Source organism: Pseudorca crassidens, chromosome 9 (genome assembly GCF_039906515.1).
Source record: "Pseudorca crassidens isolate mPseCra1 chromosome 9, mPseCra1.hap1, whole genome shotgun sequence".
Classification (NCBI taxonomy): domain Eukaryota; kingdom Metazoa; phylum Chordata; class Mammalia; order Artiodactyla; family Delphinidae; genus Pseudorca; species Pseudorca crassidens.
The window spans coordinates 14,077,318-14,093,153 of NC_090304.1; the positions used below are offsets into that span (position 1 = coordinate 14,077,318).

The following is a 15,836-nucleotide window of genomic DNA, read 5'->3' on the forward strand; positions in this document are numbered from 1 at the left end:
ACTTTCTGGAGCTTTCTAGGACTATTGGCATGAGCCCTGTGCTCTGTTTGACCTCTTTGAATGACTTTTTTTTTTTTTTTTTTGGAATGGCTTTTTAAGGGGAAATGGCCATGCCAGGCCTAGAAGTTACATTCTCCCATCAGACCTAAGGACCACCTGTAGGTTTGAATATGACTGATTTCACACCATGTCTGTGAATGACTTTATGTGTGCGCTATCTAGTTGTGCATTCTTTTTTTTATATAAATTTATTTATTTTATTTTACTTTTTTTTTTTTTTTTTGGCTGCGTTGGGTCTTCGTTGCTGCGTGCGGACTTTCTCTAGTTGCAGCGAGTGGGGGCTACTCTTCGTTGCGGTGCGCGGGCTTCTCATTGCGGTGGTTTCTCGTTGCGGAGCACGGGCTCTAGGCGCACGGGCTTCAGTAGTTGTGGCATATGAGCTTCAGTAATTGTGACACGCGGGCTCTAGAGCTCAGGCTCAGTAGTGTGGCACACGAGCTTAGTTGCTCTGCGGCATGTGGGATCTTCCCGGACCAGGGCTCGAACCCATCTCCCCTGCATTGGCAGGCAGATTCTTAACCACTGCACCACCAGGGAAGCACTGTGCATTCTCTCTTTTAAGACACATTAAAAACGAATGCCAATACTACATACGTGTTTCCACTTATATGAGGTATCTAAAGTAGTCAGATTCATAGAAACAGAAAGAATTGTGGTCTGAGGGGAGAGTGAAAAGGGAAGTTGTTTAACGGGTATAGAGTTTCAGGTTTGTAAGTGTAAGATGAAAAAGTTCTGTTTCACAACAATGTGAATATACTTAACACTACTGAACTGTAACTGTAACTAACTGTACACTTAAAAATGGCTTAGATGGTAAATTTTATGTTATGTGCTTTTTGCCACAATTTTTAGAAAAGCTAATATCAGATTCTGTGTACTACTTACTCCAGATAGGAAGGCTCTATCCACTGCTCTGGCCCTAATGACCATCAGGTTAATTTCTCTTCCTCCTCTTGGCCTGTTACAAAGCTTACTCTGCTATGGCCACATAATCCTGGTTTGAATTGTTGTTTTGAGAAAAATTTCGACGACACTGTAATGCGTAGAAATCTTTCATAGCTGTTTCTTTCCCCTTCCTTGCACAGTATCTGTATTCCAGGCCTTACTAATATCCTTGTTGAGTTCACAGGCTATATAATTTATTATTTTGTTGGCCTCATCTAATGCCTTTGACCTCAACAATTCTTTCTTGGGTCTGCTCCTAAAGTTCATGATTTGTATGTGGACTAATGCTACCCTTGTTTTTATGAGCAGGAGCTTTAGAGCCTTTAGGAGTTTACTGGACAATAAAATTATGTTGGTTTAGGGACCCAATTCCTGCTAAGAGCACGTATAGTCGGGAATTCTCTGGCGGTTCAGTGGTTAGGACTCCGTGCTCTCACTGCCTAGGGCCCAGATTCGATCCCTGGTTGGGGAGCTAAAAACCCCACAAGCTGCAGGGTGCGGCCCCCCCCCAAAAAAGGGACACATATAGTCAATGACATCTGTATCTACAAAATACTTACCCTTTAATTTATGTTAAATATGTTTCGGACCTGGGAATTCTCTGGTGGTCCAATGGTTAGGGCTCCACACTTTCACTGCCGAGGGCGCAGGTTCCTGCAAGCTGCACAGTGAAGCTGAGGGAGGGGAAAATTTTATGTGTGTGTGTGTGTGTGTGTGTGTGTGTGTGTATATGTATATATATATATATTTCGGATCTTTACCATATAATGGTTGATCTCAACATCAGTTTCATTGACCAGTTAGAGCAGTTATTAAACAGCCTAAGTCTGATAGACCACATACCTTACTGAGAATATTTCCTATGTCATAATTATAGTCACCCATATGATATTTTGGGGGGTCTTTTTTTGTTTTAATTTATTTTTTATTGAGGTAACATTGGTTTATAACATTATATAAGTCTCATGTGTGGGATATAAAAAATAAAAATAAGTGAACAAACCAAACCAAACCAAACCAAACATGTAGATACAGAGAACAGAGTAGTGGGGTTTTATTTTGGTGTTTTTACAGAAAATGATGTCCCCTAATACTCTTCTTATCTTTTATTTTAGCCTCAGAAAAAAGCAAAGACTCGCTTCAGCTATAGGTGATATATTCAGAATTGTTTTGTTTTGTTTTGTTTTAATTTATTTTTAGCTGCGTTGAGTTTTCATTGCTTCGCGTGGGCTTTCTTCTAGTTGCGGTGAGCAGGGGCTGCTCTTTGTTGCAGCGGGCAGGCTTCTCATTGCGGTGGCTTCGTGTGGGCTTCAGTAGTTGTGGCATGTGGGCTCAGTAGTTGTGGCTCACGGGCTCTAGAGCACAGGCTCAGTAGTTGTGGCACACGGGCTTAGTTGCTCCGCGGCATGTGGAATCTTCCAGGACCAGGGCTCAAACCCGTGTCTCCTGCATTGGCGGATTCTTAACCGCTGCGCCACCAGGGAAGACCCCAGAATTGATCTTTGAAAGCCTACTTTTTCCTTCCTTTGGAAGGACATAAATCTGTTTCCCTCAACACTTTTATGATTGCTAGGTTCCATGCAGTGTGTTTTCTATAAATAAAAACTATTATCTTAATCTCATGTGAACCTGTGGTTCAGTTATAAAAACATACAGTGGAACATTATTCGACCATAAAAAGGAATGAAGTACTGATAAATGCTAAAACATGGATGAACTTTGAAAAAATTATGCTAAATGAAAGAAGCCAGACACAAACAGCCACTTATTGTATGATTCCATTCACATGAAATGTCCAAGAGAGGCAAAATTATACAGACAGAAAATAGATTCACTAATCTCTTCCCTTGCTTAGGGCAAGGGAGGGAGTGGGGCAGAGGGGAGGGGAGTAGCTGCTAATGGGTAAGGTATTTTGGAAGCTAGGGAATGATGAAAATATCCTGAAATTAGGTAGTAGTGACGGTTGTTGTAAATTTGATTTTGATAATGGTTGCACAATTGTGAAATATACTAAAACCCCTTAAATTATATGCTTTAATTAGGTAAATTATATGATATGTGAATTATATCATAATAAAGCTGTTATTTTTAAACAAACTACATATAGTTTGGTCATTTTCCTCAATGTCAAAACCATAAATGAGAACTAAGAGAAACATCTACCCTTGGAGGAAGTCTTGTTATTTGCCACCAGGAGCTCTTTCCAGGTCCCCAGGCTATAGAATAGTTGACTGTGATCTTGGATGAGACTTTTTAAATTGGTGATAAGGTGATAAAGTGAGAGTTACAACATGCTTAGTTATATACTCCTTCATGGAACAGATTTGAAGACTGCATTTTTTTTTAAAAAAATTTATTTATTTATTTTTGGCTGCATTGGGTCTTCATTGCTGTGTGGGCTTTCTCTGGTTGTGGCGAGCGGGGGCTACTCTTCGTTGCGGTGCACAGGGTTCTCATTGTGGTGGCTTCTCTTGTTGCAGAGCAGAGGCTCTAGGTGCGTGGGCTCAATAGTTGTGGTGCACAGGCTTAGTTGCTCCGCGGCATGGGGGATCTTCCTGGACCAGGGCTCAAACCCGTGTCCTCTGCATTGGCAGGCAGATTCTTAACCACTGATCCACCAGGGAAGTTCCTAAAGACTGCATTTAAATAAAGCTTTCTGGAAAGAGGAATAAGTATTCTTCCTAGGATGCCATTCAATATATACTTATGAAGAATGCTTTTTATGTCCAAATAATCCTGTGTTGTATTGCTCTAAGAATTATTTTTCATGGACAGAAACCAATTTATTATTTACAAAGAACTCAGACAATCTATAAAAAAAACAAAAAAACTTAAAAATACACAAAAGGTGCGGGTAAGCAGTACACAGTAAAAGAAATAAAATGAGCCAGTAAACAAATATGGAACAAAAAGATGCTCACCAATACTCTTAAATTATTAAAGAAGTATGAAGGGCTACCAAAAGTGGAATTGCCATATTTTACTTCATAAATTGAACAAAAGTTATATTGAATACTGTTTTTTTAATAATAGCATTATTGAGATGTAGTTCACATACTGTATAGTTCACCTATTTTAAGTGTACAATTCAGTGGTGTTTAGTATATTCACAGAGTTGTGCAATCATTGCCACTATCTATGTATTTCAGAACATTTTTATCACCTTGTAAAAAACCCCATGCCCATTAGCAGTCACTTCCCCCTCCCCCCTCCACTTCCCCTGCCCACTCCAGCCCTAGGCAATTTCTGATCTACTTTTTGACTGTTGCTTTGCCTATTCTAGACATTTCATGTAAATGGAATCATACAATATGTGGTCTTTTGTGGCTGGCTCTCTAAGAAGAATTTTGAAAAGTTGCTTAGTTCTTCAGTTGGATCTGCCCTGGGGTTTCTAGTTTCAGTTCTGCTGACCAATTAGCAAGCTGGTTCTTGGCTTCATATCACAACCAAGCAGAAGAGTAACTGTGTTTCTCGGCTGATGCGTGTTTTCGCCCCCAGCCCCATTCTTATTCTGCCTTCCCAGCAGCAGCACAGTCAGACGGCTGTTCTGAATTAGGCCGCCTCAAATGCAGCAATTTTATAGGACTGAGATATAATTTAATCGCTTCCTTCTTTGTAACTTGCCCTTCTTTAACCTCCCGAATTAGCTTTTCTGATAGATTTGCTAATGATTCCTATTGTTGCATATTTTCGCTGTACTGTTGAATCATACTCTTCATATCCCTGCTCCTAGAACAGATCTTGGAGAGAGCCTAAAAAGCTGTTTTGGAAAAAAGGGTCCCTGATTCTCCTTTCCAAGGAACAGGAGAGAAGAGTCTGAGAGAAGCAGAGGTAGAAAGATGTATGCAGACTTGGTAGAGCTCACCTACCATGTGACTGTCATGACTATTAAAATTTTATCCCTAGACATATTCCCAACGCTTCCAGCCTGCAAGTTGAACACAGGACTCAGAGAATGAGACTTAGCAGTTTGGTTTTTGCCATGGTTGTTTTCTTTTCTTTTTTTTTTTTTTTAAAGAAGAGAAGGTTTTTTGTTTTTTGTTTTTAATATAAATTTATTTATTTTTGGCTGCATTGGGTCTTCATTGCTATGCGCGGACTTTCTCTAGTTGCAATGAGTGGAGGCTACTCTTTGTTGTGGTGCGTGGGCTTCTCATCGCGCTGGCTTCTCTTTGTTGCGGAGCACGGGCTCTAGGCACGCAGGCTTCAGTAGTTGTGGCCCACGCGCTCAGTAGTTGTGGCTCGCGGGCTCTAGAACACAGGCTCAGTAGTTGTGCACGGGTTTAGTTGCTCTGCGGCATGTGGGATCTTCCTGGCCCAGGGCTCGAACCCGTGTCCTGTATTGGTAGGCGGATTCTTAGCTGCTGTGCCACCAGGGAAGCCCTCCATGGTTGTTTTCTGATGGTTGGCCAGGATCACTGGATTCAAGTTTCTTTTCCCTTTCATTTTGTCTTTTGTCAGAATAATCTTCATTTACTCTTTTGCTCTGAGGCTCCAGAAGAAGAGCTCTGTGGTTGTGAGGTAGAAAGTGAACTGCTATGACTAACAGTATGCTTATGGACAGCCGCTCTTTCCACCGTTTCCTAGAACATGAATGAGAGTCTTGGGCTCTCTCTCTCTCTTTTTAAATTAATAGACTTTTTTTTAGAGCAGTCTTAGGTTTACAGAAAAATTAAGTTGAAAGTACAGACAGCTCCCATATACCTTCCTCCCTCCCCACACACCCATAGCCTCCCCCACCATCAGCATCCTGCCCCAGAGTGATACATTTGTTATAATCCATGAACCAACCTTGAAACATCATTATCACCCAAAGTCCATAGTTTACATTAGGGTTCACTGTTAGTGTTGTAAATTCTGTGGGTTTTGCCAAAAATATGGTGACATGATCCACCATTATAGTACCGTACAAAATAGTTTCACTGCGACAAAAAAAGTCTCCTTGTGTTCCACCTGTACATTCCTCTCTCCCCCCCAAACTCCTGGCAACCACTGATCTTTACTGTGTCCACAGTTTTGGCTTTTCCAGAATGACATATAGTTTAGAATCATACAATATATAGCTTTTTGCTTCTTTCACTTAATAATATATACTTAAATTTCTTCCATGTTTTTTCATGGCTTGATAGCTCATTTCTTTTTAGAACTGAATAATATTCCATTGTATGGATGTACCACAGTTTATTTATCCATTCTCCTATTAAAGGACATCTTGGTTGCTTTTAAGGTTTGGCAGTTACAAATAAAGTTGCTATAAACATCTCTGTGTAGGTTTTGTGTGGACATAACGCTTTCAACTCATTTGTGTAAATACCAAGGAGCATGATTGCTGGATCATATGGTAAGAGTATGTTTAGTTTTGCAAGAAACTGCCAAACTGTCTTCCAAAGTGGCTGTACCATTTTGCATTCCCACCAGCAAGGAATGGGAGTTCCTGTTGTTTCACATCCTGTTCCGCATTTGGTGTTATCAGTGTTTTGGATTTCAGCGATTCTGACAATCGTGTAGTGGTTTCTCTTTGTTGTTTTAATTTGCAGTTCCCTGATGAGGAATGATGTTGAGCATCTTTTCATATGCTTATGTGCCATCTGTATATCTTCTTTGGTGAGGTGTCTGTTTAGATCCTTTGCCCATTTTTTAATTGGGTTTTTTGTTATTGTTGAGTTTTAAGAGTTCTTTGTATATTTTGGATACCAGTCCTTTAAGTGTTTTGCAAAGATTTTCTGCCAGACTGTTGTCTCTTCATTCTCTTTAACAGTGTCTTTCACAGAGCAAAAGTTTTTAATTTTAATGAAGTAAAATTTGTCAATTTTTTCTTTTCATGGATTGTACTTCTGGTGTTGTATCTTAAAAGTCTTTGCCAAGCCCAAGGTCACCTAGATTATCTCTTATATTATCTCCTAAGAGTTAGAGTTTTGTGTTTTACGTCTAGGTCTATCCAATTTGAGTTAATTTTTTGAAAAGTGTAAGGTTTGTGTCTAGGTTTATTTTATAGTTTTGTATATGGATATCCAGTTGTTTCAGTACTGTTTTTGAAGAGATTCAGTTCTCTATTGAATTGCCTTTGCTCCTTTGTCAAAGATCAGTTTACTATATTTGTGTGGGTTTATTTCTGATCTCTTTTTTCTGTTCCATTGGTCTAGACATAGATCAAGAATAGGTCTAGACATAGATCTAGAATAGACATATTCTTTCACCAATGCCACACTATCTTGATGACTGTAGCTTTATAGTAAGTCTTGACGTCAGATAGTGTCCTTCAAATTTGTTCTTTCTTTGCATATTGCGTTGGCTATTCTGGATCTTTTGCCTTTCCAGATAAACTTTAGAATCAGTTTTTTTGATATTCACAAAGTAATGTTCTAGGATTTTGACTGGGATTGCATTGAATCTATAGATCCAGTTAGGAAGAATTGACATCTTAACAGTGCTAAATATTCCTATCCATGAACATGGAGTATCTCTCCAATATTTTTTCAGATCTTTTGTGATTTGTTTCATCAGATAGATCTTGTACATGTTTTGTTAGATTTATACTTAAGGTTTTCATTTTTTTTGGTGCTAATATAAATGATATTGTATTTTTAACTTCAAATTCCAATTCCATTTATTCATTTATTCATTGCTGGCATATAGGAAAGCAGTTGACTTCTATCTTGCAACTTAATATAATCACTTAATAGTTCCAGGAGGTTTTGTTTTTTGCTTGTTTGTTGTTTTATTCTTTGGGATTTTCTACATAAACAATTATGTTATCTGTGAACAAAGAAAGTTTTATCTCTTCTTCTCCAATCTGTATACCTCTTACTTACTTTTCTTGTCTTATTGCATTAAGTAGGCTTCCAGTACAGTGTTGAAGAGGAGTGGTGAGAGGAGACATCCTTGCTTGTTCCCAGTCTTAGGGGGAAAGCATATACAGTTAACCCTTGAACAATGTGGGGAGAAAGGGACTCTGACCCCCGCACAGTTGAAAATCCATGTATAACTTTACAGTCAGCCCTCCATATCTACTGTTCCACACCTTGGATTCAGCCAACTGCAGATCATGTAGTACTGTATACGTATTTATTGAAAAAATCTGCATGTTAATGGACCCACATCGTTCAAACGCATATGTTTTTCTAGGGTCAACTGTCGTTTCTCACCTTTAAATGTAGCTATGGGTTTTTTGTAGACATTGTTTATCAACTTGAGAAGTTCCCCACTCTTCCCAGTTTGATGATAGTTTTTATCAAAAATAGGTTTTAGAGTTTGTCAGGTGCCTTTTCTGTATCTATTGATATGATCATATGAGTTTTCTTCTTTATCCTGTTGATGTGATGTATCATATTATTAACTGATTTTGAAATGTTTAACCAGCCTTGCCTACTGGAATAAATCCCCATTTGGTCATAGTGTGTAACTTTTTTTTTTATACATTATTATATTCAATTTGCCAACATTTTGTTGAGCATTTTTACTTCTGTGTTCATAAAAGATATTAGACTGTAGTTCTCCTTTCTTCAATGTTTTTGTCCAGTTTTGGTATCAGGGTAGTGCTGGCCTCAGAAGCAGTCCCACTTCTGTTTTCTTGAAGAGATTATGGAGATTTGATGTAATTTCTTCCTTAGGTGTTTGGTAGAATTTACCAATGAACCCATCTGGGCCTGGCACTTTCTGTCTTAAGAGGTTTTTAATGATTGATTCAGTGTAATAGATATAGGCCTATTCAGATCATCTGTTTCTTCTTGTGTCAATTTTGGTAGTCTGTGTCTTTCAAGGAATTGGTCCATTTCACCTAGCTTATCAAACTTGTGGGCCTTGAGTTGTTCATAATAGTCCTTTACTATCCTTTTAGTGTCCATGGGATCAGTAGTGATAGCTTGTCTTTCATTTCTGGTATTAATAATTTGTATCTTCCCTCTTTTTTTCTTTGTTAGCCTGGCTAAAGGTTTATTGATTTTATTGGTCCTTTCAAAGAACCAGCTTTTGATTTCATTGATTTTTTTTTTCTCTGTTGATTTCCTGTTTTCAGTCTCACTGATTTCTGCTCTAATTTTGATTATTTCTTTTCTTCTGCTTACTTTGGATTTAATTTGCTCTTCTTTTTGTTTCCTAAAGTGGAAGTTTAAATTATTGATTTTAGATCTTTCTTCTTTTCTAGTATGTGCATTCAAAGCAGTAACATTCCCTCTAAACGCTGCTTTCACTACATCCCACAAATTTTAATTAGTTGTATTTTCATTTAGTTAAAAATATTTTAGGGCTTCCCTAGTGGCGCAGTTTTTGGGAGTCCGCCTGCTGATTCAGGGAACACGGGTTCGTGCCCTGGTCTGGGAGGATCCCACATGCCGCGGAGCGGCTGGGCCCGTGAGCCATGGCCGCTGAGCCTGCGCGTCCGGAGCCTGTGCTCCACAACGGGAGAGGCCACAACAGTGAGGGGCCCGCGTACCGCAAAAAAATAAAAGAAAGAAAGAAAAAAATATTTTAAAATTTCTCTTGCGATGTCTTCTTTGAGCCATGTGTTACTTAAAGTGTGTTGCTTAATCTCCAAGTATTTAGAGATTTTTCAAGTTATCTTTCTGTTTCTGATTTCTAGTTTAATTTCCTTGTGTTCTGACAGCATACTTTGTATGATTTCAGTTCTTTTAAATTTGTTACAGTGTGTTTTGTGGACCAGAATGTGGTCTATCTTGGCCTAAGCTTTTTTTCAAGGAGAACATTACTAAGGAGTCTGGGTCCTATGCATTTGCTCTTAATTCTGAAATGAAGTGCTTCTCTTCCTTGGTCCTGGCACATTATTTGGGCCAGTCTCTTACAAAAGAACCTCTGTCTATGAGCTGTTGACTCCAGAGCTATACCTATAGAGGAGAAGCATACAGAGATTGGAGTAAATGATTAAATAATTTTAATGGTGGTCATTTATTAGACACTTACTATTTGCCATCACTTTACAATTATTATTCCAGTAAGTTTTCCAAATAGCCCTATAAGTTGAAAGGATTTTTATTATCTTTTTACAGATAAGGAAACTGAGGTTCAGAGAGATTGATTTACACAAAGTGATACTAATATAGGTACTAGCAGGAAGAGTCAAAATCGGGTCCATCTGATTCTGAAGCCCGTATTCTCAGAAACAATGTTAAAAACAGACACATGAGATCCCAGTTCAAGCCAAACTCTAATCCATGGCAGAAATGGAAAACTGGAAGTTTGCTAAAGGAATATTTGTATAATGCTGTGCCTTTTATTGGTTTCTCTCCAAAATCAGTATCTCCAACAGTTTTGGTGCCTTTAGCAGCAAGCATTCCAGTAGTAGTGCTTCCTAAGAGCACCTATCTTGGAGTAAAATGTAGGCTGTATTTATCTAACTTGGAGTTTCCCAACCAGGAATGATTTTGATCCCCAGGGAACATTTGACACTGTCTGGATACATTTTTGGTGGTCACAACTGGGTGACTACTGGCATCTAGTGGGAAGAGGCCAGGGGTACTGCTAAACATCCTGCAGTGCACAAGACCCACCCTACCCCCTAAACAAAGAATTATCTGACCCAAAATATCAATAGTGGAGGTTGAGAAACCGTGAGTCTAGCTTGTTCCATTCTGTTATTACTGAGAAAACCTTGATCCCTCAGAAATCCCTCAGCATTCTGTCAGGATTTGGTTTCCAAGGCTAAGTGCCTCCTATGTAAATACTTTGTGGGTCAGTCCATTAATTCATTCTGGCACATTTCCTGTACCTTGAGCTTAGTAGCCAGAGGCCTGTTAAATGGTTGGGCTTTTTTTTTAATAGGGTGCTACTTTTTCTTCCTGATGTTTCTTGAGAGACAGGCTCAGTTGGCCTGCAGCTCTTACAGAAGAGAACCTGGTGACAATAATCTGTTGCTGGCATCTTTAGCTCCCTAATCTATGTTTACGCGGCGCTGAAAATCAACTCTCCCTGCTGCCAGGCCCCATTCCTCCTTAACACTCTGGCACCACTGGCAGAGAATACCTCCCTAGTCTCTTCCACACAGTTCAACCATACATGATTATTTTATTGCACAGCTGTTTTCCAGAAGACGTTTCCTGAGGCATGGATATACAGGGTGCTTCTGGAGCTGTGAGTTGGAGCCTCAGTCATTTCTGTTCCAGTTGCAGATATATCCACAGCGCTCTTAAAGCATCTGGTATTTTCCTTAACTGTTTTCCTGTTTGTAGCTCTCGTCCTCTCCCCCAGATTTTAAGCTCCTACGATATGGGGTTTGTTTTTTCAATTTTTTTCGTATCCTGTCTTAGGAACTAGCATTTCTTTCATCATATACTAAGAAAATCAACTTGCCTTCTTCCATTTTGGGTTATATGCTTTTCTGTTAAAAGTTGGAGGAAATTATAAGGAACTAAAATCATTTGAGAGAGACTGGTGGTCAGAGGCTGATATCAACCATCTAGATAAAGATAAGCAAGCCAGAGGAACAATTCATAAACTCAATGGAATTGAGCCTGGGTCCAAATAAAACTGAATAATTCTTTCCTGAGTAGTGGACCTTGGAATTTAAAAAGTTATTTTCATTATCAAGGAGGCCTAGAAAACTCAAGAAAGTTCCTATTAAGGAAGCCCTATAGGGGAACTTCCCTGGTGGCGCAGTGGTTAAGAATCCACTTGCCAATACAGGGGACATGGGTTCGATCCCTGGTCCAGGAAGATCCCACATGCTGCGGAGCAACTAAGCCTGTGTGCCACAACTGCTTGAGCCTGTGCTCTTCAGCCCGCGAGCCACAACTGCTGAGCCCGCGTGCTGCAACTACTGAAGTCCATGCACCTAGAGCCCATCCTCTGCAACAAGAGAAGCCACCACAATGAGAAGCCCGCACACCGCAGCGAAGAGTAGCCCCCGCTCGCTGCAACTATAGAAAGCCCTCGCGCAGCAACCAAGACCCAACACAGCAATAAATAGATAGATAGATGGATAGATGGATAAATAAATAAATTTATTTATTTATTTACAAAAAGAAAGTCCTATAGGTAGCTTACCCTCCTCATGACCCAGAGGTTCAGCAAAATTTCCCAAGTCAGATATCATTATTACAGAATTTTCTGTAAAGTTTAAGCAAAGGCATATATTTACCTCATTTAAGCGATATGCCACAGGGCCCTCAATAGGGATTTTTTTTTTTTTTTTCTGCGTTGGGTCTTCGTTGCTGTGCACAGGTTTTCTCTAGTCGCGGCAAGCGGCGGCTACTCTTTGTTGCGGTGTGTGGGCTTGTCATTGTGGTGGCTTCTCTTGTTGTGGAGCACGGGCTCTAGGTGTGTGGGCTTCAGTAGTTGTGGCACGTGGGCTCAGTAGTTGTGGCTCACGGGCTCTAGAGCACAGGCTCAGCAGTTGTGGTGCACGGGCTTAGTTGCTCCACGACATGTGGGATCTTCCCAGGCCAGGGCTTGAACCCGTGTTCCCTGCAATGGCAGGCGGATTCTTAACGACTGCGCCACCAGGGAAGCCCCCTCAATAGGGATTTGAGGTCAGTGGGTCATTGACAGAACCCTCAAATGCTGTCTTTCTTAGGCCTTCAGAGAGATCATGACCATTTTGAACAATGTCTTTGAACCTGCAAGATTATAAAGAATGTATTGTTTGGATGGTATTGGTTTATCTAAAACAGTATTTCTCAACCTTTATTTTATCATTACCTTCCTAAGGAGCCTTTTTAGACATCTTTTTCCCTAATCACCCCCCTCCCATGAAATTTTAATATCACAGATAATGCTGTGTATCTGTTCATATACTGCAGTACTTTGGCAGGGACTGGGGATTGTACTCTCTAAGATTTTTCCCCCACCATGAATAGTTTTCACCCCCATGGGGGCAGTCCTGCCCATGTTGACGATATTTTAATCTAGAAGTATCATCATCTTGGGAATGAATTGTTTGTACCTTTCTTAACAAATTGAAACAGGGACAAAGACTCTATCAGTAAACTAATGTTAAAAAAGAGTCTTCTCATGCAATGGCCTGAAGCAACTGAGGAAGAGTGAGAAGACTACTTTTCTCATATTTCATAGCTTATATGGAGGACATTTTCTCTCTGAACAACCTCTTGACCATCTGAGGAAAGAACAAGGAAACACCAGGAGTAGCAGAGCAATAAATGCAGCGTTCTAAAAGGAGGGAAAAAAAAAAAAAGACAAGACCCTCTTGCAGTGAAATGCAGAGGAGGAAAATGGTGATACTGAAGAATCTGGGTATAGAACTGTCCATTGTTCCAAGGCTAGTCAGCTCTAACAAGTTCAGTTTCTCAAAGTCAGAGTTGACTTGCAGCAGAGAGTACCATTTAGGTTGTGTAGCACATAAGAATGTTCTATTCTCCCAAGAGGGTTTGGCTCTGTCTGATCAGAAGGGTGGGTGTGTATGAAATGCACCTCGGAAGGAGGAGGAGGAAGAGATGACATGTTCAAGTAAAATGAAATACAACTGCAAATTAAAGTGTCACCCTGTTTTAAAAAAATCCCTTTTTTATTTAATTGGTTACCAAGGAAAAAAATGTCATACAGAAGTGTATGTCTCAGGGAAAGTTAAACTGTGAGATGTTACAAGTGAATCTGGATTCAAGGAAGTTCTCCTGGGGTGGGGCAGGGCAGGAGTTATAAAATACTGCCTTAATAAAAATATTCTGAGGGGGAAAAGCTAGGCTCATAAATTTCTATTGTGTTACATGCCAGAGGTCCAGAAGAGATTAACAAATATTACCTCATTTGTTCTTTGCTGTCTCTCTCTATCCTATCAGCTGAATGCTGGCTGCCTCTTCCCTGGGGGAAGCCTCCTTTTGAGATGTTTTATTAGGAGGAAGGTCATATACAAAGGAGATGCTTTCTCCCAGAGGGTGCTGCTTACCACAAAGACATCCAGGGACTGAATGCTTTTCTGTGTTAATGGTGTCCTACCATTTTTCATGTGTCTTTCCCAGAATTTTTATGAACACCCATTTGTCTCTTTAGATTGTGAGCCTACCAGATAGGATATATACAGTACGTGCCACATTGTTGGCACTCAGTAAATGTTATGTAATAATGGGAAGGGGGGCTGATTTATATTATACTATACTATACTATACTATACTATACTATATTGTATTATACTATATTTACATGTAGAATTGTTCTTGAGAAACATGTCTGGTTTCTCTGAGATAGAGACTTGACAGATAGGGCTTGTCAGCTTTCTTCAGCCTTAGTTGTGATTCTTTTCTCCCTTTTCTACTAATCCTAGTTTTGTCTCATGTTTGCAATGGAAACATATAGATAAACACTATAATGTGCTCTCTTTGTCTTCTCCCCAACCAGGGGCAGTGATTGGTGATGGACAGTCTGCCGTGGCCAGTAACATTGCCAATACTACCTACCGGCTCCAGTGGTGGGACTTCACTAAGTTTGACCTCCCAGAAATCAGTAATGGTAAGCCAAGGTAGAACTGGGGATACTGGTGGAAGGTCTGACTCTTACTGGTGAGCCAGAGCTCAGAAACCCACATAGCACTGGATTTTTCATCGCCTCGTTGAGCAGCTGACTGCCGTGTGCCATTTCTGCAGTTCTTCTCTGACTCTCGTTAAGCAATTCAACAAATGTGTATTGAGCACCCACCCTGAGCAGTGAACAATGCTTTGGTACAGTGATCAGAACAATGCTAAGGTGGACACCAAAATGAAGATATCTGCCCCAGGAGTTTACCGACTAGTAGTTCATTGTCGCAAGCCTAGAAGTTTGGGTGGAACTGAGAGGAAGAGAAGGAGAAGGGAGTGTAGGAACTGAGAGCCAGACCCTTGAGGAAAGACTACAGTGATGATAAACTCATTTATTAATCTAGATCTGAATAGAACAAAGGGAGTGGCCTGATTGATGTGTGATTTACAAACATGTCTGTCTGTCAGTCCATTTTCCCAGCTTCTACGAGTCCTCAATCCCATGTCCCAGTTGTTCGATTGAAACCACATCATTTTTTAAAAAATTAATTAATTAATTTATTTATTGGCTGTGTTGGGTCTTCCGTTGCTGTGTGCGGGCCCTCTCCAGTTGAAGCGAGTGGGGGCCACTCCTCGCCATAGTGCGAGGGCTTCTCACTGCGGTGGCCTCCCCTGCCACAGAGCACAGGCTCCAGGCGCTCAGGCTTCAGCAGTCTTGGCACACGGGCTTCAGTAGTTGTGGCTCGTGTGCTCCAGAGCGCAGGCTCAGCAGTTGTGGTGCACGGGCTTGGTTGCTCCACGGCATGTGGGATCTTCCCGGACCAGGGCCTGAACCCATGTCCCCTGCATTAGCAGGCGGATTCTCAACCACTGCGCCACCAAGGAAGCCCAATCACAGCATTTTAGACATCTCATTTCACTTTCTATCTGATGACGGACTCTCACACATCCTTGGGAAGTAGTGATTCAGCCTCTGCTTGAACACTTCAGATAGGTCACACTGTCTGATGAGTTGGCCCTAGTCCATCACTGCTAAATTCCTGTTCAAATGTTTTTTCTTATACCCAGCCACCATTTCCCTTGCTGTCACTTCCTCCCATTGGTCCTAGTTCTACCTCTGAATCTCCATAGAGTAAGTTTAATGACGTCTCTTCTAAGTGACAGTTCTCAAGCTATTTGAAGATAAACTGCCATTTCCCTTTAAATCATTCTTTTTGGGCCAGAATTCCTGAGATTCCTTTTAGGATCTGGTTTTCAAATCCTTGACAGTTCTGCTCATTTCCCCTTTAAGCTTTGAGGTGGCAGAACAACGTAGAACACTCCAGATGAGAGCTGTCCAAAACAGAGTACAATGATGGTTTGGACAGTGTTAGTTCAGCTTAAGATTTCAACAGCTTTTTCTGAAGCCACTATTGA

At 40.4% G+C, this 15,836-nt stretch overlaps 1 protein-coding gene across 18 annotated transcripts in view; it reads left to right on the plus strand.

Annotated features, from left to right (window-relative positions):
- Nucleotides 1-15,836, plus strand: part of AMBRA1 (autophagy and beclin 1 regulator 1) — a 175,915-nt gene that overhangs the window by 116,789 nt on the left and 43,290 nt on the right. For all 18 annotated transcript variants that reach the window (XR_010946047.1, XM_067749210.1, XM_067749209.1 and 15 more), the window contains one exon: nt 14,305-14,415. Coding sequence is in view for 17 of the 18 variants with exons in the window: in XM_067749210.1 (XP_067605311.1) it covers nt 14,305-14,415 (111 nt within the window). In the remaining variant the exon portion in view is untranslated. The remainder of the gene's footprint in view (nt 1-14,304; nt 14,416-15,836) is intronic.